The following is a 24,100-nucleotide window of genomic DNA, read 5'->3' as shown; positions in this document are numbered from 1 at the left end:
GAAATATGCAACTTAATAATAAGCATATATACATTGAAAGGTATTTCTTTTTCAGTAGAAAATACAAGAATTCACCCTTTAACCCCTACGCAACGGGAATTTAGCTTAGTAAAAGTTAGTACGAAAAGAATTTTACAAGCAATATTGCACAATATTAAGAGAAAGCAAAAAGCGAAGATGCATGCATACATACATACATACATACATATATATATATATAGAGAGAGAGAGAGTAAAGAAAGTAATAACCATTAATGAAATACTGTAATTGTCCATGTTTGTTCTCAAATACCATATTTGTCCATGGAGAAAATCATGCTTGTCCTCAATAATCTGTTGGATAAATTGTATTTGGTAATTATTTACCTTTAAAACGAAAATTAATGAAATACTACTAAACATACTATGTTTAATTAATGAACTAGTTTCAACTCAACGTAATGTATCAAATGAGTCACTTTCCATTGAAAAACAATAATAAATTTAAATCGTACAACTATATACTATGGTAATCAAAATTGAAGTAAAAGAAATGCTTATCATGCAACATGATTACTCGCATATTTTAATCTTAACCATCCATGATTAAATTTAAGAACCATTACGAAAATAAATTTATCTTTAGAGAAAATCATATCAACTAACCAAACACCAGAAATTTTAAAACTAACAAGAACATCATACGTAGTTTATAAAACTGCCGGAGAAATGAAGAATGAAAGATCTCAAACAGCTCTAAATGGTTGAGACCAATTTCTAACATCAATAATTCCACTCTCATAGCAAGGGAAAGATAGATAGAGACAGTGTTGAGTCTCATTGCAAAAAAGACAAGAACAAATGTATCATAAACTACAACTCTACTTTCATCTATTTTGTTTTTATAGAAAAGAAAACAAGTTTTTGTGGTAAACAAGAGAGGACGCTGGTTGAATTCTCAGAAGCATGTTTTAGGAACATGATACAACATCTGAGAAATCTTCTTCAGAAGGAACTATCTAGGAGGGGGTAGAAAATAGTCCACCTTGATACACAGCAAATGAAGTTGCTTATAACCTCATGGCTCGTGGCTCATGGCAATGCAATAATATACGTGAACATGATTCCATAAAGCTTGAGATCAATAGTTCTGGGAGAAACAGGTGCATTAGAATTTAGAAAATGTCTTTCCAACAAATGAAACTAAATATACTTGTTACTTCCTGATAGAGAGGAATTCAAAACTCCGGAGAGGGTCGTCACGGTTGCCTCTGGTAGATCCAGACCGTGTGTACGTTGGTTGTTTGCTCTCGTACATAGGTTGAATGTTTCTATGTGTTGTTGATGGACGGCTCAAACTTGAGGTGAGCCGGCCAGTACGACTGTCGGTATGATCCCCGGATGAACTTGGCCTGGTTGATGATGAGATTATGGCTCTTCTTGAACTGCTACCGTATCGAGATGAATTACGTCCCTTCTCTTGATCATGATACTTCAAAGACAATGTTAACATGTCAATAGAAATATAAACAAATTCGTATAGGTATGAAGATAAACTAGTTCATTATTTAACTGACAACTTTCACCACTGTTTCCGTGATGGAAGTACTCCACAACTATAAAAATTGATAACAAATGATTGCATGCAATGATGCAACACATTCACAAAGCTCTCATGCTCGAAAACAATAGTGGAATCTAATTGTTAAAAAACAAAACTTACCACGTCCTTGTGCACTGCTCCTTCCTCAAAACCCCTATGTTTGGAGTGATCACCACGAGGACTAGAACTTGTTGGATTCCTCCGGGAGAAAGCTTCAACAGCACCAGAGAATTTTTCCCGAATCTCTTTCCCAACTGAAATGAGTAAGTGATTTGAATGACCATGAACTATACAAAAATCAATTTGAGAAAGGTGGAGTAGTTCAACCACAATTGAATGAACAATGAAAAGGATAGACATGGCTTAATGTTTCGGAAGTTGGAGGTCAGAGTATATTAATTTCTGATCACCAGAGTCAGATTTGTTTTGAATTAGAAGAATAAGAAATATTATCATCTTATTTGGCTGAAAGAGATTGGACCTGATATCTTTTCTGGCTTTTGTACAGATGGTCCAGCATGCATAGCTGCCTTGCCACTTTCATGCTGTTGTAAAAACATTATAGTAAGTGACCTCAAGTAGAAAGAAAAATCCAAACAAGCATGATATAAAAGTACTAACCCGCCCTCTAGAGCTGCCACCGATCTGTGGATACTTCAATATAGTCCAATCAAAAACATAGTCAAATTGATAGCCTGCAGTAGAAATGTCCAGAACAATTTGCATCCATTTAACATACTAGTTTTTCATCAAAATATATTGAATGCTAATCTGCTAATTAGATACCATGTGTGTCATACCTTCTCGTATAAATAAATCTCGAAAAAGCCTCTTTAAATATGAATAATCAGGCTTGTCTTCAAACCGCAAGGATCGGCAGTAGTGAAAATATGATACAAACTCTGAGGGATATGATTTGCAAAGCACCTATTATACAAGCACAAATATTAACAATAAAACAGGACCGACAACATTGAGAGCTATAATAGAAGATTAAAGAAAGGTAAAATACACAATAGGCAAGTTTTGCCAATTGTATGCACAGCACATACAACTGTTAAGACTTGAAATGTGAAAATTAACCTGAGTATTTAGTTAATAACATCATTCAATATTCATAGATAACTAAATATAGTTCAATGCACAGGAGAAACAAGCAGTTCATTTTGCTCATAAGTATTCACATTAGAAGTCACCATTCAACAACATCCAACCAAATTCATTGCACAAAATACTAGATCCAGAGGGAATATCAAATTTATCCAAAAGCTGTACTGATCCAATTAATTACTATACCTCTATCGGAGTTGACATTTTCTTCTCACTGATTTTATCATATTTTTGTTTTTTGGTGCCAGCCTTCAGTCCCTGCCAGGGAAGACTGAAAAAAATTGTACAATGGAAAGATATAGTAAGAATAACATTTTATGATCAACTATGTTAAGAATAACATAATAAAGTAGATGTCTCTATCAATTGTCTGACCTTCCTCTTAAGAAATACATGAGCACATAACCAAGAGATTCCAGATCATCCCTTCTGCTTTGTTCTGCCAGCAAAATAAAGCAAAATTAACTAAAGCAAGAGTTCTAATTATTGGTTGTTAAAAAAATAAAAGAAAAAAAAAAACAGAATGAACCACGCAAATTCACAACATAATACTCACCTATTCCAAGATGAGTGTTAACACTTGCATACCTAGCTGTGCCAGTAAGGTTCTTGTTTTCCCTGCACAGGAAATACAACGGTAAATAAGAAAAGAAATGTGAATTTTACCAAAAAACTACGAAATAGAACTATATTACTAAAATAAAAATAAAAAAAAAATAAAGTGAAAGATAAATGTTGCAATTTGCAGAGTTGAGCTTGGTTGCAAGCACAACCGAACCACATCCACAATATTTGACAGTGATCCCAATTAATATTATCATTAACCATTGTAGCGAGTGAATGATACCAATACCACCTAAATTTAGGTAAAGACTACCCACTTGAAAAAGGGTATTATGCCTATAGAAGTGATGAGATAGAAATGCTTAAATCAAAGACATCAATAAATACAGCAGGGTTTTTTCCCTGAACCACTGGTCAAAATTTCATACACTACACCTCAATATCCTCAAATAATGATGATAAAATTTACCTGTATGGTATGTGCCTATGTGTCTGAAGATCCCTATATTTCTTTGCAAGGCCATAGTCGATGATGTAAACCTGAAATGAGATATCCAGCATGAGATGAACATAGTTAAAAGAACTGGAATTTGGATGAGCAAATAGAATGTTTCATTCAGAATATATCAATCATTTGTTTTAGTGGCAACAAAGAATTACACTGGAATAGAATTGAAGGCAAAAAGAAAGGAAAATAACTCATTGAAATGACAAGAGCCAGAGGAAAGGCGTGTTGTCTCAAAGCGATGTTCAATCACTTTGCAAGAATGCCTTGTGAGTTTCAAGGTGTAGAAGAGGCCATGACAAGCCAACATCCAAAGCACCATGACATGTGAGGTACTGTCTCATGCTTTGTTGTAGAAAGCGGCTCCTAAATCTAAACTTAATCACTCCTGCACAATTAGGTACAAAACAGGACAAAATAGAATAACCACCAGACTCGCAGTTTTTCAAGTGAGTTGAATTTTTTAGGGTTCTTTCTTCATCCTAGCAAAGATAAACACTCTGCTCCTTTTCTTCTTCCTGAAACAAGTTTATCAAACTTATCTTCTAGGATACTAGTAGCTAGCTTAACACCATTTTATGCCTTCTCTTGAACTATGAAGAAGAATTCAATTTATCAAATTTATCTTCTTTGATACGTAGTAGCACAACACCATTTTATGTCTTCTCTTGCACTACAAAGATTAATCCAATTCTGTTATAGGTACACACTTCAGAAGTCTTGCACATTTGAATTCCAAAATGTGCTTTGACGTCATGTCTAAGTAATGACTAAATGAGTTATTTAGTTTCCATTCGTGTGAAAAATGATGAAATAACAACCAAAACCCTCCAAAACAAAAAGGTGAAGATGAAGAAACAAGACACTTCAACAAAATAATATACCTGGTTTGCTTTACGTCCAAGGCCCATCAAAAAATTGTCTGGCTTAATGTCACGGTGAAGGAAACCTCTAGAGTGCATATATTCAACTCTGTTAATCTGAAGAACAGTATTAAGCAAATAAAATATCAGTATCTCTATTTAATGTACTTTGCTTAGAAAATGATGGCACATATGGACTCACTAATTGATCAGCAAGCATTAACACTGTCTTCAATGTTAACTTCCGGTTGCAATAATTGAATAAATCTTCCAGACTTGGTCCAAGAAGATCAATTGCCATCGCATTGTAATCTCCCTCTACTCCAAACCACTTGAGATGGGGAATACCCGCTTCAAGAAGGAACCAAATTGCATTACTCAAAAGGAAAAATCTTATTTTTTTTTCTGAAACCTTTTCAGTCTCACATTACTTTGAGGGAATAGCTTGAGACTAATGATTTTGGATTCATAAATAGAAGATTATTCAGGACATCTATTAAGCCATACCCTCCACACTCAAGAAGACACCGTAACAATGCATGAGGGGGCAAAAGAGACACTTAATGATAGAGGAGGTGAGGAACACGTGAGGGAAAGGAAAGTTGAGGTCAGGAGGAGCTCTAGGCCCAAAATAACTAACATCAAGCTCAAAGATTTTCATTGTTCCACAAATAAATAAAAGAGACGGTTAGAGGAGAGAGGAAGAGGGCAATGAGAATTCTGAATTGTGATCCTTCTCTCTGTCGGAATCTTTCTTTGTACTGTTCTGTTGTTCATTTTTCTACTTATGGTATACTGTGAATACAATGCTTGCGTTTTGCATTATTATTGCATCATGACTGTGTACTGGAGGGCTTATAATGGATAAGTAATTTCAGTAATCCTCCCTTCATACTGTTTCATTGATTTTTTGTTGCTCTGTGACGGGTTCCCCTCCAGAAAGCAACACTCATACACACAACAGAACGATTGAGAAATAATTTTATTGTGAAACTTTAGCATGAGGTAATGCCTAATACAATTAGTACCAAAAATGGAAAAAAAAAGGGGAGAGAGAAGATATAGAGATTTAGACTTACTTCCTCCTTGAAGAAGCATATACAATTTTGACTCATAGTGAAGCTGGGGATGCTTGGTCTTCACAGGTTCCTGGAAATTTTATAGAGAGGACAAATGGGTTAAGAACAAACACATATATAATGAGCAGACAAATATAATAAACTTAAAGAAAAACTATCAAAACACAACAGAAGAAAGAATGTGATGAAAAATCTAAGATAAATTGCAGCTAATAATGGGAACCAAATTGTGCACTACACCCCTAGCACATGCCACTGAAATGCATTAAGTAATCTTATTGATTTCTTGGAAACCGTAAGTATTGCTCAGTAAAAGTGCAAGAGAGAGATGCTACTTCCTCTGTCAGTTAATCAGACAATAATAAACTACATCTCAAATCAAATGTCAAGTATCCTTATTGGAACTCTCTGAACATTGATAAAACAAACTTGGAGTATTCTGAAGCACTCCAACGAGTGCAAGACAATTATAAGGTCTAAAAACCATGTTCCACAGATTAAATCAAGGTAATTACTGACTAGTTTATGCATGCACATACTAGGCAAATGGAATCAAAAACACGAACATATCAATGGATCTCTACAAATTCATATAAGGGTTAACTAATAATCATTCTGCCACATCCAGACGCAAAAGAGGGCTAAAATCTTGAAGAGAACTAACATACCAGCTTGATAGCCACCTCCTCTCCAGTTTGTATATTAACAGCTGAAAAAGAGAATAGGAACAAAAATACGTTACAAACCACATAATTATATGTAAAAATGCTGCAAAAGGAAGACAATAATTACTGTAATTAAGAAAAAGAGGGCAAAAACATGAACATACCAATATAAAGCTCCCCAAAAGACCCACTCCCAATTTTCCTTCCCAATTTAAATTTCCCACCAATAACATGATCCATCCTAAAAGACCTTCAATACACCCTCACCGGTAACTACAGCGAGCCTTTGCTGCTCAGATTTGTTCCCAATTCCACCACCAAATTATGTGCACCAAGGGGTCCACCAGGTCAAATTTTCCAACCTCTATTGGAGCATCCACTCAAATCCAATGAGATGTTCTAATCTAGTCGTCCGATTAGCCGTCAAAGGGGAATAAGGAACAAATCCAGGATAAGGGGCAAATAAAAAAAAGGAGCTAAATTTACAAAATTCGTAGCATCCCCAACAATGAAGATTAAATCTTTATTATTCAGAATACACACCACCTTCTCCAACTACATTCCTTATCCACACATAAACCAGAATCGATCACCCCAGACCACTGATTGAAGCCCTAATTTGCAAAGAACATGACCGCATTGACCCAGAACACAAAATGCTAACGGGTATCAGCAACAACACACAAAACTGAGTCTTTTTATTGTAAAAATACAAAAAGAGAAAGACCAAGAAGAGGAGATTGTGGAGGCTGTGCTGAACCAAGTAGGAACTGGAGTAATTCCACAAATCAAAAAAGTATGGACTTTGGAGAGAGAGACAGAGAGAGAGAGACAGAGAGGGAGAGAGAGACAGAGAGAGAATGAGAAAAAGGAAAAGCTGGCAAGATTATAGTAATCGTTGATGTGTTTTCGTTGTATTTAAAATTAATTTTATTTTAATATTTCTTTACTTTTTCATCTTCGTTTTTCAGCGAAACTGTGTTCGAAAAGAAAATTTGTAGATTATGACAAGACGAGGGGTTAACCGATCCCTTATATCTCTATTCCTCTCCCATTCCTAGTCAAACTGCTCCCCTTCTTTTCTTTTTTTTCCTTTTTTTTTCATTATTAATTTATTTCCTCTTCTTTTCATCTTAAAAACTGTTTACAATCTCGGTTACAATATTAAATGGCACTTACCTTTTTAAAAAAATAATTAGAAAGAGAAATCATTTTATGTGTGTTCAAATATACCATTTATGATTAATTTAAACAATATTTTCCTTTTTAAATCCACAGATTTTGTATATAAGTAACTATTTTATTCATTCGAATAATTTATCCAAACAGAAATTAATTATGATTATATTTTATTATAAAAATAATTATTATATATATAATTGATTATTAGAATAATTAAAATTATCTAACCTCATTAAAAATCATCGTAAGTTAATATATCAAATTTTCAATTAATATAACAAATTAAATTATACATTTTACAGATTAAAATAATTCATTACTTTTTAGGAATAATGTATATTTATGTATAATTCTTAAACATTCCAGATTAAATTTTTAAAAACAAAACTACAAATATCAATTAAAATATGCTTATAATTTGAAGATAAATCATTTTTTAAGTTAATAAATCAGTTACAAATCCAATTTTCAATTGCACTGATAGAACTTGTTGGTCGAGTTTATTTTTTAAAACGGTTTGAAGTAGCACCGAAAAAAATTGAATTCTGTAGTCAATACTTAACATTATTTCTAACTTGACTTTTATACAATGTGATTTCTATAGCTGTGTATGGAGAATGCATATTCATCCTCGTGAATTCATAATTTCAAAAAAAAAAAAAATATATATATATATATATAGTAATTGACTTATTAATTACTTGCAAAAGATAATATTTTAATTCTTGTTTTAAATAAAGTAAAATATTAAACATGATGAAGGGAACATAGTTTTGTAGAACGCCAAGAAAATAAAAAAATTTATTGTATAGTTATTGTGAAAATAAAATAAAGGTGAAGTTTGAAAAGTTTTGTATAATGAGGATGTCACGAGTGCATAAAATGAATACCCGTGTAGATATGGGACACATTAATTATATAAAAAACAATAATTGGAAGACAAAAAAAAAAGTGACTTATAGAGAGAGAGGAACGTGGGATCCATCATAAATCCTATTATTCCACTCAAGAAAAAAAGCTAAATAGTAATTAATGAATTGGCCAAACAAAAACATAATCATGGAGGTTGTGTACCATTATAGAGTACACGATTGCAATCAATTGGAAAAAATTATTTCACCTTTTATAGTAAATAACTCTTTTCTATATGTTTTACACTTTTGTTTTACAAGTTATTATAAAATTATGTTTTATTTATAACCAATTATAAGGTGTTCATTTTTTACATTTTTATAAATGTAAAACATTATATTTCAGTTTATTATAATACCTCATTTGTCATATAATTTTAAAAAAGTGTATAAGAAATATAAATATTTGATAATTTAGTTTAAAGATGAAACATAATTTTGTATAATAGTTTAAGAAAAACTAATATGTAACCATGTCTCTTACCATAATAAGTATTTTTAAAAGGAAGAGTTGATGATTAGTATGGGAACTTAGGCAGTTGGCATCATGTGGTAGAGGATGATTGTGTTGTGTTTTGTGTCACTGTTTCTCCAAATTTTAGGTATTGATAGTACTAGAAAACTAAAGACATTCGTATGTTCCTAAGAATGGAATAATGACCTTAGCATCAACATTCTTGACTTGTCACTGAAAACAATAAGATGGGATCAAATTTTCAAAACCTAATTGTGGAAGTGATTTATAGATATTGAAGAATATCGATGGGTCTGGTTCTTAGGAAGAATAGTAGTTTTTAAGTGCCAATTAAATAATTTTATTTAAAAAAAGAACTTAAAGTTTTAAGTGCATATAGTTTATGTTTTATTTATTATATTAACAACGTTAATTTAAAATGTTATTGTTTATTGAGTTATTTTTTCCCTATGAATTCTTAGTTTTTCTACTTAACTTATATATAACATATTAACGTAATACAATTGAAAATAAAAATTTGTTTAACTTTATTAATTTATAGTTTTGAAAAAATATATATAATTACATTATCAAAGTTAGACAATCATGCGTGATAAATTTTGTAAGCTTCTATAGAACTATATGAGAAATAATATCAATGGTGATTTTAGTTTATACAAGATAAAAAAATTTACACTATGAATATACAAACTTGAATCTTTTAATTTTTTTTTTATGCAAACATTGCAAACGACAGAAATTTTATTTTAAAAATATACTGAATTGAAGAGGATTTAAATTTAAAGTTTGATACTAATTAGTATATATCAATGCAAAGAAAAGTATTAGAAATTTAAAATAAATTAGACGTCTCACATTAAATAAAGATGAAAAAAATTTCAAGCAAATCACCAAAGCAAATTGTCAGTTCTAACACCATTATTTTTCCCTTTCTTGATAAGAACATAATGGAATCAAAGATGTTAAAAATTTAAAAGAAGTTAAAAATCTCACATTAAATAAAAATAAATAAGATGAACAATAAATATATATATATATAATATGAAAGATCCAACAAACTCATTGGCTTAAATTTTTTTGTTAATGATAATATTTTAGTCTTTAAGATAAATTTTCGCTACTAGTTGATATTAATTTTCTTTATAGTCTCATTTGAATAACCTAACAATACATGTGTTCTTGCATAATGGATTGATAATTGATAAAGAAAAACACATGTTTTTTTCTTAATTAATCAGTATATGACTCGTATAACAAATTTGTTCTTTTCAAATTAATTTGGATTACAATTTTGCTTACACATAATAAGTACACTTCCAATAAAATCGTGAAAACATAATTTTACTTATACATAATAAGTCTCACTTCCAATAAAATGGTGGAAAAATATTTGTTATGTGTATATCTATTTTTTTTTTTATGATTACAAAGTGTAATAGAATTATTATTATTACAAATATTATTTTTATAAAAGTAAATTTTAATAATTTTTTACAAATTTATTATAGATCATTTTTATTTGTTTCGTAGATAATTATTTTATTATAAATATTATTTTAGTTAATTGCTAATATCATTACTCAATCTACTTTATTGATAACTTATACATTGTCTTAGAAACTTTCATTGCTCTATCAAGTAAAACACGGTGCATATAGATAAGTATGTTTTATGTATTACATGAATGAGACGTTACCAATTGAGCGGGGTACTCTAGAATGGCTTGGTTTGTCTTCATCCAAGACATGGATATTCGTATCGTGAGGGGTACAAAAACATAAAAACAAATTATATATATTTATACATATTTACAATTATAACAAAAATATTTAGTTTTAAAAAAAATTAAAAGGTTACATAAATGAACAAACTAGTATTCAACTAGCTACAAATTAGGGAAGTGCAAACTTAATAACATCTATATTAATTCAATCATCAAAGAGTTATTAATGTAAAAAATGATATTTAATAATCTTGTCTTATTTATCTGTTTCTCTTCCCCTTTCGGTCGCAAACATCATGACGGCGACACATCCAACAAATTTTCACCTGCAATATTAATCCAACATAGATTGATGTTGTATTACATAATAAAACTCCGAGTAACCTACCCAGACAATGTTTTACAATTACGTTAAATCCTAAGATAAAGATAAAGTTACGTTTATATATATATTAATCCATTGTGGCTAAAGGAAACAGAAAACAACCGTCACCAAACCAAAATCAGAATTTAATAAAACAGAAAGTTATTATTATTATAGGTTTAGTTTTGGTAAAAAGCAAGGTTCTTTAGACAGTAGAATCTTGAGAAATAAAGATGTTATTGATGATGAGTGGTTTGTGAGGTTGGCAACTTCAAACGATAAAGAGATCCATACATAGCATGATGGGTCAGAAGTTCAGAATTTTCTGCCTAAACGACACGGCATATTGAAAAATGGTACGCAAGTGCATAAAATAATGCCAGGGACTTTAATGCATAATAAAAAATCAAAAGGAGATTCATAATGTATAATGTAGCTTTAAACGCAGGATGAGGTGAAGTCAAATGTCCATACCTTTATCATGATATTGCAACACGCAAACAGAAAATAAGGTGCATTCCACGATAGCTGTGCTATTGTAAAAAATGTTTTAAGATATTTTTAGGAAGTAAACTTTTAAGACTATAAACTTTAAAGTGTAGAGTTAAATATGATTACATATATTCTTATCTCTTATTACGTAAAATTGTAATTAGTTATTGTTTTAAATTTTGATTTTATTTGGTATTTTAACTTTAGAAATTATTGATATAACTTTTATTATATATTCAATAATTTTTTTTTAAATGTTAAACGATATTTTATCACTGTATTCCTATAGTGATTACACATTATTGTCACGAGCTTATTCTCTTTTGGATATTCTCATCTTCAATCAATCTTCATGTAAACAACATAAAGGTAAGAGACACCTATTAAAACCCAAAACAATCTTCTCGGATTCTTATTCACTTCTAAGTACTACAAAAAAAAATGCTATATATTAAAGGTTATTTTAAAAAGTTATAAAAATCTCCATAAATTAACACAATTTAGGATGGTTCTGATAAATGATTTATTTATGAAGATTTTAATTATTTTTTTTAAGAGGTTTAAAACCTACCAAAATTATAATACATTTTTTACTTTCATTCTCCATTTTTTACATCTATTCTCTCCCAAAATTTTACAATTAAATTTTTTTTTCTCAAATTCTAAAAATACAGAGTGTCAATTTCTCCCTCCCTTCATCCCTCTCAAATTTCCCAATATCCTTAGTAAAATTGGGATTTGCATACTATCTATTTTCTTCCTTTCTTCATTCGTCACGCCAATTTTCCCCTTCCTTTATTCCTCGTAAATTTCCCAATCTTGTCACTGCAATGTGAGTTTGAAGACTTTGTTTTTTTTTCTCTTTCATTTGTCATTGTGTTCGTCATTTGTTATTACGTTTCTCAAAAAGTTCAAGGTGTTCCTCTATTGTTTCTTCCATTTTCACCTTTTCATTACTATCTACCTACTCACTTCCTTCGTGGCTCACATTTCGACCTTCTCCTCATCACTGGGTTGAACTTTTGTAAGTTCATCTGTCATTTTTCTTATTCTAGCAGTTTTGATTGTTTACTACTCTTCATCTCACACCTTTAGTCGATCATGGCTGACCCTAGTACAAGTTGCTTTATTTTCTTAAATGTGTTGCTCCATTCATCTCAACAATTATGGTTTTAAACAAATGTTAGTATCTTTTTCATCTATATAATTTAGGATTATGCTTTTGGTTAGGTTAATTTGTTGAAATTTTGTTTTATTGTTTAATTTTATTATTTTCTGTTTTGTTGAGATAACATTATGTTTGACTATTCATTCATGGAGTGAACTAGAATTAGGAAAAATTTGTGTGATTGGGTTAAGTTCACTCCCAACCACCCAACTCATGCAGTATTCTTATATATATGCGATAGTTAGTTGAAGAGTTTCTAATTAAACTCGAGAGGACCTGAACTATTGGCCACTAGGGGTGGGGGGACGATTGTAGATTGAACAAGGAGTAATGGTGGAAAAAAAAGAAACAGTTCCCAATTTATATATTCATTTCAACTAAAAAAAACCACAAAGCATCTTTAGTCACTCTTTTCCCTTTCTTTTCAAATATTCGTCTTTAACTTAAAAAAATCATGAGTAGATGATGAAACCCGAGTCAATATCACAAAAGTAAATACATTTTATAATCAAACTTAAAAATATTAAAAACATGAGCAAATTAATTAGGAGTTATGTGTGAAGATTAAAACTAAAGGGAAGAGGGGTGGTGGGTTGAGAGTCCCATGTGATTTAGAAGGGAAAAAGAAGGAGAACTCCACATGAGAGAAGAAGATTGACTCTTGTAGCGATGGCAATTTGTTATGGTTATTGTGGCAACAATGACGACAAATTGAGAGAGGATCTCATTGGTTACCAGTAGAGTTGAATTTGGAACGACAAAACCCTACGCGAGGAATGAGAACAACAACGACAACAACGTTGTTGGTTGGGAGCGTTGCAATGACGCTGAGGAGAAAGGAGTGGACACCATAGAAAAAGCTTCAATGACCATGAAGGTAGATGAGAGTCTCGCATAAGGTGAATAAGACGAGGGAGAAAAAGCTTATGACAAGGAAGTTTAAATCGTGCAGATGCTACATGGGAGCATTGTTTGACATGTTACAGAAAGTTTAACGTTGTTGAGCATAATGAAATATATCCAATCATTTGTAAAGTTAGGAGATCAAACAAAATCAAAGTTTTGAAAAAGAACCAATTCTAATTTTGCATTATATCTAAAAGCTCAAAAACATATTTAACCTAATTAAATATTAATTGGTGGATTGATAGCTCTGAATATTTGTCTTCATTTTGCTTTTTGTCCTAACTCTTTCTTTAATTAAATTTGGAAATTATCTATACAAGATACTTTGATGTTAAAGTCAACAAAATATTAGTGTATTAAATGTCATCATCTACCTTTTTACTACAAACTTGTATTTATAAATTTTAAAGAGTTTTGAATTAACAACATCCTAATTACGACTCACTTGTTAATAATAGTTTATTAGTAAGTTAATTAATATTAAATCTAATTGTTTTGAAGGGTGACCGTTCAATATTTAATTTATTATAGTTTAGTCACGAGAAGATAAGTGTAGTTGTTGTTGTGTGCCTACCAGGAATGTTTCATTAATATTAGACCAAAAGTCTTACAATATAATTAATTTTGTTTATTAACATGATTTTATAAATTTAGATGTTTCAATTTAAAGTGAAAGATGAAAGTAACTATATATATTTTAATTATTTTGTATGGCGGGATAAATTATTTCTATCTAGTACACTTTCATTTATTCTAATTCATCATTCTCTTCTTTAATAAAATAAAACACTATACACTTGTATAGATTTATTGCTTTTGTTGAGGATTGAATGGGTCTCTTTCTATCGTTGTTGTGAATAGTAAAACATAAATGATAGTCAAATAAATATAACATAGTTGTTGTTGACTGTATAATTATATTAGAATAATTACCGTTATGAGTCAAACTGCTGAAACTTTTGATTTTAAATATTATTATGTTTTAATTTAAAGATGACAGCATTTGCTGATTTTTTTTTTCATTTCAATTTTTTATTGTGTGGGTATTGTACGGATATTTGTTTCGTTCTTGTATTTTAAGTTTAATGTTTTTAATATTTTTTTTAGAGTTGGTATTTATGCTTAGCGTTAAAAATTAAAATATATAAAATTCATCATTTAATAAAAAATTATATAGAGAATCAAGTTCTCTTTATTTACACAGCCATTCTCACTCCTTTTTTTCGACTTAATTTGTAGAATAGATTTTAATTCTTTACTATTTAAAAATTATAATAGGTACTTTGTATTGTTTTCTAAATAATTCAGTTAGTTACTTATATTATTTTATAAGACAAATTCGAATTAGGCCCTCTATTTTTAAAAACATGTTTTTAAAAAATATAACATCTTCTTTCTAGATGTAACTTAAATTTTAATTCACTTGAGTTAGGTTTTGAAAACATATTTTTTCAATTTTTAAACTAATACTATATTGTCATAAACGTAATTTGTGTACAAAGAGTTAAATATTTGAGAAATAACAAATAAATTAGACTTACATTTAATAAGCATGGTGACTAACTTTTATACAACTTTAAAACCAATAAGTTGTGTCAACATATAACAATTTTGGTGAAAAGTTGAAGTCATCACAACTTGAAATAACATACTAAAATGAATTAAAGTCATGTCATGTCATATTGTGACAATATCAGCTCTGTATAAAAATGAATTAAAGTTGTGTTATATTGTGACGACCTCAGTTCCATATGGAATAAATTGAAGTCATGCCTTCTCGTTGTAACCACTTCAATTATGTCATAATTTCAACCTTTAGTTTCTTGTGTATTTTAATAGTTATTATTTTTATTTTTACAGTTAAATAATAAAAAAAATCAACATTTATTTTTGAAAGACTACATAGTTTGTTACATCTAGGGAAAGAAATTATTTATAGGACATATATCCATATAAGTCATTTACTGAGACAACTGCCAACATATAAAGTAAAATTTGATCACTTGTAAAAGTATCCATGATTATAAAATGTACCTTGTTTACTTCATTTTCAATACATTTAACTTTTTCTTATAAACTCCCAATTAATAGTATTTAATAAAATTAGAAACTACTTTTTTACCTCAATTTAATATCTATTTCTTACTTTATTATGTTAATTCATTCAATGAATTTTTATGTAGAGTAAAAAAGTTATTTTTATTTAACTAAAATTAAGAAGTATAACATGGTGTGAAACACAATGCTAAGGATTGATAAAAATTGAAGTTATCTGGAGTCGTCACAGTATAAAACGATTTTAGTTTATTCCATACAAAACTAAAGTCGTCACACTATGATTCAATTTTAATTAATTCCATACATAACTGAAATTATCACAACATGGCATTACGATTTTGGTTTATTAAGAGTGAAGTTGTTTCAATTTGACATGATTTGTCAATTCTAAATATTTTTAAAACTTTACACAATTATTGTAATTTTAAGATAATTGATTAAAAAGCCATGATTTCTATTGCTTACACAATCTTTATGTTTCACAAGTTATATTAAATAAGAGATTTACATTTCTATATAAGTTTTGGTAACTAACTAAAGAGTAATCAATTGCTTCTACAAATAACATATGCTTCTTGTTTTTTTGCGAGCCATCAATCATGTATCCACTGAGGTTTTCAAGAAGAAATGAAAACGTGGAATAAAAGCAAAAATTACAATAAACACGAAAAATGGTTATTAACTAATATAGACTTGAGTTGTTATTTCTATTCTGAATGAGTATGTTGATCATCAATCTTTGCAGTTGAATCAGAAGCCTCAGATGCACATGCTTCAGATGTGTCAGAATCACAATCTATATGTTAATCAATGTAATTGAACAACAAGAGTTAGTGTTACAAAACCATAAAGAAAAACATGTATACAATTAGCAACATAAACAAACATATTTAAAAAAAAAAAAAACTAAAAGAAGTGACATACCAAAAAGAGACTTAACAGATGGCTTCTTTACTTTAGAAGTTTTCTTTCTTAATTCAGCTGCCAAAGAAAGGAAAGAAAAGAAAAAAAAATTACTTTTTTATTTAATTTTCAATATGAACAATTTTTGTGTTGTACAATGGTTATTGGAAAGTCATATAACTTCATTGGTGTGAACTATTATTTATATAAAATTGCAATATTTCGTACAGAAGAAAAATTGAATGAGCAATTGGCTTAACTTGGTGGTGATCTCAAGTTGTGGATATGACACTTATGACTGATTTACTTATATTTGTTATTAAAGTACTAAATAAAATATTGAGTTTTTTAGGTTTACATTAAAAGAAAAAGGAAGAGTACACAAGAAATATTAAAGGAAGAAAAGTTTTTTAAAATAAAGTTCTCTCGTTTAATTAAAAAGGAAACAAGAGGAATGAGTTCAAATTTTTCTTCTTTCACAACAAGTTTAATGAAAATCATTGTTATTTTTCTTTACAATAAAGTTGAACTGAGATTAATTCTTTAAAATTAATACAAGACTTCTCTTACCCAAAAATACCACGACTTAATCTCAACATCTAGCAAAAGTTAAATGTGTACATTTTAAAATTTTAACACATAACCGTGAATAATATTTTCATTTATATTAGATTTTTTAAACTTTATAACATATTTCTCACCATTATTAATCTTTAATTTATTAAGTGAAATATTTAAATAAGAAACAGAAAAAATATAATCAATGTCGTCTTAAAGTAGATATGAAACAAAAATTAATTTCAGAAGTAGATATGAAACAAAATAAAAGCAAAATCTTCTAAGGAACATTATTTACATTCAAAACGAAATGAGCAAAAAGTTACGTACTCATCCCAGGAACTTGATAATCGTTGACAATTTCAAAGTTTTTGTATGTGTATCCCACAAAATTCAAGTCTTTAGATGAAAGCATCTGTACCATCACATATAATAAGTCAAATAAGGATTAGAACAGAAAAATGTGTAAGATAAATTAAGAAATAAAAAATTGTAAACACCATCATTCAAGAACTATACACAAGGCAAGAAATAAATACCAGAATATGGATAAATTTTTCCAAGAAAGTGAGAGAATACATTTGACTTAGATAATTATACACAGTTGATAAGCTTTAAAGTTTGTTTTCATATTATTAAAAAATCTATATAACTTTTTCAAAAACACATATATTCTTTTATCAATGAGGTATGTAGTATTTAGACTTAATTTGCATAATAATTTCTAAGAGAACTTCATGAAAAATGTAAAACAGAGTAAAATCTTGGATTACCTTTCTCCATGGACCGCCAGTTCTTGATGCTGATTGAGTCTGGTGGTCAGACTGCAAAAGTGATAAAGGTAAAATGAGAATATTTCTTTTTACAAATGTGAATAATCTTAAACAAATTGCAACACAAAATAAGCAATAATTTGAAAAATGTAAATACCTCATCAAACTTTTCAAAATTTTGAGTGTCTAACTCATCGTTGACCTCAGGAATAAATGCAGCTTCCATTTGATACAATCTTTCCCACTCAACACCATTGAAAAATGGATGAGCCTAAAGAAAAAATGCAGTAGAAAGGTAATGTTTATATTAAAAAGTCTACACAAGATATTTAAGAATGTAGAAAAGGACACACCATACAACACCTTTATTTCATCTGCACCATTTGAGCCCAGTCTCTGGTTCACATTACATAAAAGCTTACTGATAAGATCTTTAGCCTCCACAGATAACCTTGCTTCTTCAGGAAACTTTAAATGAGATTTCCAATTTACTATCTACATAAAATAGAGAGTTAATTAGATAAATGTATTGAGCAATACAAAATATAAAACTGTTTGAACTATCATGTTCATAGTAAAAATGGCTAAAGCTAATCAAATGAAAAACATTACAGTAGTCTTAGCTTGTAGTTATTTTTATAATGAATGTTACCTTTCTACATGTTGACATTGGATCGTCAGAATAAAAAGGCGGATATCCCACCAACATTTCATACATAATAGCACCAAGTGACCACCTGGGAATTTTATCATGACAAACTGTATCAGAATAAAACATCTAACTCATCAAATATACAAGAACGTCTAGAGTAAACTGTGTTACTTGAAACATGTCTTGAAAGAATCACTACTACTGAATGAAACACAAGTATGCTTCCGTATTAGGTGTGTCATAAAAGCAAAATGAAATTAATTTGAATCTTATCATTCACAAGCATAGAACCTACCAATCACATTCCATCCCGTAGCCTTTCTTTAATAGAACTTCTGGAGCAATATAGTCTGGTGTACCGACAGTAGAATAAGCCTGCAACATTCATACATTCACATTTGCAAGCACACACACACACAAGAAAATCCACATAGTAGTTTTGAACTTACAAGTGTCCTCCTATTCTTTTGCCAGTGTTGCAATTGTTCTTGTTGTGTGCGTCCAGATTCATCACTTTGAGGAAATCCATTTGCATTTTGACCAGCAGAAAAATCCGTTTCTTCAAGTGTACTACAGTCTAATGGTTTACATAACCCAAAATCTGACAGTCTCAAGTGTCCATATTTATCAAGTAATAAATTATCAGGCTTAATATCCCTGCAATGTGCCATATTATGAAGATTAGTTTATATGATGTACAATCAACAAAAGTTATATTATAATTTTAGCTATCACAACAATACTTACTTCTAATAATGAGTTTTGTAGATCAATTTATTTTAGGCTTATTGCCACCTTAGTCTACATGGTATAATCAACTATAACATACTGCAGAAAGCAAGACTGATATCTGGTAGACAACCAATTTCATAGATACCTATGTATATAATTGTGTTTATGTATTGATTCAATGGCTAGAACTGTTTCTCCCACATAAAATCTGGCTTCATCTTCGGTCAAGGTATCCTTTCTCATTAGTAGAGTCATCATATCCCCGCCAGGTAGATACTCCATAATAAGATATAAATACTCCTCATCTTGGAAAGAACAATAAAGTTTAACTATGCAATTGCTGTCAACCTCTGCAAGGAGATTCCTCTCAGCTCTGACATGTTCTACCTGAAATAGTTAGCTGAGTTAAAGTGTGATAACATTAGCCTTTAACATGAAAATTACTCTCTGTAAAATAATACATGTAGCTTGGTAAATGATTGTAAACCTGGCCTCTGCGAAGCATCTCTGATTTCTTTAGCTTTTTCATTGCAAATACATGATCTGTAGTCTTTTCCTTACAAACTCTGACCTAAAACAATTTCAAATTGTAGGTAAAAGTAGAACCACTGATGGACAGAAGCATAAATAGATTTAAAAGCTAAGAAAACAGGTAGAAATCACATTAACTTGTATCATATATAAGAAGCACAAACATACCTCCCCAAATGCACCTTTTCCAATCATGGTCAATAACTCAAAATCATCTACACCCATCTTGTGCCTTTGAAGACGCATATATTCAGTTTCCTTTTTCTCTAAAAATTTAAGTAGGTTATTTTGATCTTCCTCAGATACATCAGCATCTGCCAACTTCTTTTCCAAGATGGTTCGACTGACACATGTAAGGTATTAGATATGTTTTCAACATATTTGTTAATCCAACGATCATAACTCAGATTAATACTGAAACATACACAATAAGTTGGATAGTTTTAACACAATTTAACTAAACAGTTAGAAAAACCTGTAGTCATGGTTCAAGAAATCTCAACTTGCACTCCAAAGAAAATTCTGCCACAATAATAGTTTATACAGTTCCACTTACTCACTAGGATTGCATGGTTACACTGTGTTGTATTAAGAACCACTAACCTAAGATTTGGTGAAACATTCAAATTTATATATAGATCATAAATAAAGATCATCTCCACCAAATTTGAGTCAAACAATAAATTACATATTTTGGAACATTCTTGATTCTTCATCCTATTCACATATTTTCTTATTCAAACTTGCACCCCTATTTCATATCAACAAGGGTAGTTCTTCCAATGTTCTTAGAAAATTCTAGCTAAACTAGGAACACCAATTGATATAATATCTTTTGTTGCACTGCAACTAGTTTACTAAGTAAGCTATAATGCATTAATGGGAAAAAAACAACATTTATTCTAATAAAGAGTAGATAACAGAATACGCATTCATTTGAAAATCAAACTAACAAGAAAATAAGTAATGGACTATTCATATCAAGGGAATGTAACGTACCGTTCTTTCCTTTCTTGAAGGTTCTTCATCTGTTCCTTATAGTGGTTTTCAATGTATTGTTTAGCTGCTGCAACCTTCTGCTTTGTGATATTGGAAAGAGCTGCTTCGTCCAGAGGCCCGTTTGGAGCTTCATTCCCACCATGAGTATCGTCTTTCTTTCTAGTTGAGGCTCTTAATTTATCTCGTGGTTGAAATTTCTGTAACCAACTCCTAGCAGAATCCATTTCGCTCACCAATCACAGTTTCAACCACTACCAACAACAACCATCACTCCCTTCGCAATAACTTTCAATTCAACAAATTTCAACTATGATAACCCTGCGAATCATTTTCATATTAAATATCGAAACAACAAAAAAGTAAAAAAAAAAAAATAGTTCTAATTGACTTGGCGAACACGCAAGAGTTTCTGATCGTACCTTAAATTGAAGCTTTTCGGAAGGTACAAACGTAAGAAAAACAAATAACGCAGCGGAGTGAAACAATAATTGATGGATTAAAAGATTGAGATTGTGAAAAAGTTGAATTTGTGGGAAGAAGCTGACAATTCGGATTACCATCTAATTAATAGTTATAATTATGTAAAACTGGCAAGAGAGAGAATCCAATAATGTCGGGTACAACATTATGGGTATGACTTGGCTCATGAAAAACCTTTATTCACTCAACTCTCTCTTTAAATACTATATATATTTTTGTATATAACATATAAAATATATCTAACTCAAATAATTAAACAAAATAGTGGGGAGTGAGAAGATAAAAAAAGTGTGAACATCATGGGCCACGCCGTGTTACCAAAATGGCCCATAACCAATAAAAAGGGCATGTAACCTAAATGAAAGGCCCATTCTCGTTGAAACAAAGCACTTGTGTAGACAAGAAAACCTTATAACCCTTTCCCTCGCCTCCGTCGCAGTTTTCTCTTACGTTCGGCTGAGTCTATCCCTGTTGCTGTTCTTTTTCGATCAGGTATGTTTCTGATAACCCCAGACTCATTATTGTTTCCAATTTCTGATATCAACACGTTATCTGTTTCTAGCTTTATTGTTATCTTATTCGGTTTTCGCAGTGAGAAGTTATCAGTGATAATGTATCTTCAGTTTTACATAAACGAGAATGGTGACAAAGTCTACACCACTAAGGTAAGTTTTGTGTATGGTTCTGTAGTTTACATCTATTAATGATTCAGTAATGGAATTAGAAGATTTATTCTTTGTTTTTCTTTAGCCCTCTTGACTCAATTTGAAATTACTTATTGAAAGGCTCTTTCAGCCCTTGCTCAATTTGACGCACTGGTTCTTTTCCTACGTTTTAATTTCTTCGTATTAGGATTTCCTGTAATGTAATTGCATCTTCACGAATTTCCTTCGCGCTGGTTCTTTAATTGTATCTTGGTGGTTATCAGTGTTTTGAAGTGAGTTGTTTTTCTTCTTTGCAGAAAGAGTCGCCGCTAGGGCTAGCTACACAATCTGCGCATCCAGGTATTTTGCTCTGTTTACTACTGTTTTTGACCTATACATGTGAGGTCTTTCAAATATGTTATATTACTTGTTCGTGGATTTTAAAGAAAACCTTTTGTCCCTCTCTCTGTCCAATTTCTGCGTTAACACTAAAATGCACTGTGGATTATAGTTACTGTTTGTATTTTTTTTATTTCTCTTCTAGTTGCGTAGATAATTTTCTGAAACGGTCATCTCTTGTTCTTGCATTGTTTGGTGGCTAGAATTCTTTTGGATTAATGGCAGTTTGTGTTTTAATTTTTAGAGGATTTGCTTTGTCAATGACGACGGAAAAAGGGTTTTAGCATTGCATTCAATCTGTGGTTCTGTGGAATTTATGGTTGGAAATAAAATTCTTTTAGATTTTTCTCTGGCAGGCAGTCTTCTTTCGAGTTTATTTGTGAAATTGGGTTCAAGAGTTTTATTGGTTGTGTGGTAATAGCCACTGTCAGTGTCAAATTCTTTAGAGAGATTGGCATGCTTTGGTGCTTGTTCTTGATCTTTGTTTTCTTTTTGTACCCTTTTCACCTTTTGGTCTTTATTCCATCGAGGATTTTTGGTCTTTATTCCATCGAGGATTTCATTATTTGTAAGTGAAAAAGTAACATCATCAGCCTCATCGTTTTTCCGTAAGTGCCGAGTCAGTTTCATCTTGACGTGCATGTTATATGTAACATTGGATGAAAGTCATTGACTGAGAAACATTATCAATGTGGCTGTCTGGTTAAGAACTTCTATAGTGTAGAACTTAGTTGCTTGGGGCTAATTTACTGCAAGAAAATGTTTTTTATTTTGATTTATTGTTTTTCATTTTAATTAAAAAGTCAGTACTTTGTTTTCTATTTTCAGCAGTTAAATAACTTATTATTTTCATTGCTCCCTGTATAATATTTTAAAGATCTACTTTTTGCACAGTTTGGATTTTGTCATTGGAATAAGGCAGATTTGTCACTGCTAATTGAGAAAAACTTTCCTCGTTTTCATATCTGCCAAATACTGTCAAATGTTATTTTTAATTTGTTCCATTTTCTGTACTTGTTATGATTTTAATGGTTTTCCCAAAATGCAGCCCGGTTTTCACCCGATGATAAATATTCGAGGCAGAGAGTTACTCTGAAGAAGCGTTTTGGATTGTTACCCCCAGCAGCCACCTCCAAAGTACTGAGTGATTTTGAAGTTCCAATTTTTTAAGTGTCTTTCCTATGATTAGCAGTGTTTTTGTGAACTAGTGTAGTGCCGATACATGAGGCCAAGTGATTGAGCCATATATATTGTGTTATGAACGAATTACGTAAAATCTGGCTCACGTATTAGAATGAAGTGACCTGATGTTGAAATGCATTTTGAGTTGTGTTGCAGTCAATATAATGTTGTAAAACAAATCATGTCTCCATGCATGGGGTGATTGCCAGCTCTCAAAACAAGATAAGTGCAGCTAAACCAGCTACATGAATCTATTAAGAATGAGATATTTTTATCTGCTCAAATATAATTTACACGTTTTTTCCTTTTCCGAACTAAGGAAACATACGAGAAAGAAGCGAGTTAATATTAACATGACTAAATTAGTATTTCGACTTTTATATATAGATTTATGATGTACTTTAGTTTCTATATTTTTTTTAGATTTAATTGAGTTTCAATATTTGTTAAATATAATCAACTTAATGTCTTTCATTAAATCTTCTATTAAATTGGTTATCTTTTATTTTGAAATTTTTCTAGTTTTTTTTTCTTTTCACCCTTCATTTTCTTCATAGCTCACCATCTTCTGTTACATTTAAGTTCTCACTCACCACTTTC

The 24,100-nt window shown here is 30.5% G+C and overlaps 3 protein-coding genes across 3 annotated transcripts; 1 reads left to right on the top strand and 2 right to left on the bottom strand.

The window, feature by feature from the left end:
* Positions 1–841: 841 nt before the first annotated feature.
* Positions 842–7,173, bottom strand: LOC148198013 (dual specificity kinase 1). The gene is made up of 14 exons (XM_088115183.1): positions 6,533–7,173; positions 6,372–6,412; positions 5,704–5,773; positions 4,827–4,975; positions 4,646–4,741; positions 3,726–3,796; positions 3,249–3,310; positions 3,068–3,131; positions 2,879–2,963; positions 2,383–2,509; positions 2,204–2,277; positions 2,064–2,127; positions 1,703–1,836; positions 842–1,471 (listed from the first exon to the last, which is right to left on the bottom strand). Exons 1-14 carry the CDS (start codon positions 6,606–6,608, stop codon positions 1,196–1,198), a joined length of 1,389 nt encoding a protein of 462 aa, XP_087971309.1. The 5' UTR covers positions 6,609–7,173; the 3' UTR covers positions 842–1,195.
* Positions 7,174–16,176: 9,003 nt separating this feature from the next.
* LOC148198012 (Protein kinase family protein) lies at positions 16,177–21,335 on the bottom strand. Its single transcript, XM_088116270.1, has 14 exons — positions 21,215–21,335; positions 20,796–21,113; positions 19,965–20,139; positions 19,753–19,836; positions 19,411–19,652; positions 18,983–19,190; positions 18,829–18,908; positions 18,534–18,618; positions 18,245–18,376; positions 18,039–18,152; positions 17,882–17,932; positions 17,439–17,523; positions 16,572–16,628; positions 16,177–16,443 (listed from the first exon to the last, which is right to left on the bottom strand). The coding sequence occupies exons 2-14, from the start codon at positions 21,017–21,019 to the stop codon at positions 16,355–16,357; spliced, it is 1,626 nt and encodes a 541-aa protein (XP_087972396.1). The 5' UTR covers positions 21,020–21,113; positions 21,215–21,335; the 3' UTR covers positions 16,177–16,354.
* A 307-nt stretch (positions 21,336–21,642) lies between these two features.
* On the top strand, positions 21,643–23,638 carry LOC124836143 (H/ACA ribonucleoprotein complex subunit 3-like protein). The gene is given in 5 exon segments (XM_047311235.2): positions 21,643–21,767; positions 21,868–21,940; positions 22,237–22,279; positions 23,367–23,436; positions 23,438–23,638. Coding segments are annotated over 4 exon segments (192 nt in total). The 5' UTR covers positions 21,643–21,767; positions 21,868–21,886; the 3' UTR covers positions 23,463–23,638.
* The last annotated feature ends 462 nt before the right edge of the window (positions 23,639–24,100 follow it).

Source organism: Vigna umbellata, chromosome 5 (assembly GCF_029865625.1).
Source record: "Vigna umbellata cultivar VRB3 chromosome 5, Vumbellata_1.0, whole genome shotgun sequence".
NCBI lineage: Eukaryota > Viridiplantae > Streptophyta > Magnoliopsida > Fabales > Fabaceae > Vigna > Vigna umbellata.
The sequence above is the reverse complement of the archived record's forward strand: the minus strand, read 5'-3'. Positions and strand labels throughout refer to the sequence as shown.

What these genes read in the sequence shown, in the direction of transcription:
- LOC148198013 (XM_088115183.1), bottom strand. Translation starts at nt 6,608, where the DNA reads ATGGATCATGTTATTGGTGGGAAATTTAAATTGGGAAGGAAAATTGGG. An exon ending in AAATGTCAACTCCGATAGAG is followed by an intron (nt 2,510 to 2,878) that starts GTATAGTAATTA and finishes CTTGTATAATAG; the next exon opens with GTGCTTTGCAAATCATATCC. An exon ending in AAAGCCAGAAAAGATATCAG is followed by an intron (nt 1,837 to 2,063) that starts GTCCAATCTCTT and finishes TACTCATTTCAG; the next exon opens with TTGGGAAAGAGATTCGGGAA.
- LOC148198012 (XM_088116270.1), bottom strand. Translation starts at nt 21,019, where the DNA reads ATGGATTCTGCTAGGAGTTGGTTACAGAAATTTCAACCACGAGATAAA. An exon ending in AGATGCTTCGCAGAGGCCAG is followed by an intron (nt 19,653 to 19,752) that starts GTTTACAATCAT and finishes TAACTATTTCAG; the next exon opens with GTAGAACATGTCAGAGCTGA. An exon ending in AAAAGAATAGGAGGACACTT is followed by an intron (nt 18,909 to 18,982) that starts GTAAGTTCAAAA and finishes TGAATGTTGCAG; the next exon opens with GCTTATTCTACTGTCGGTAC.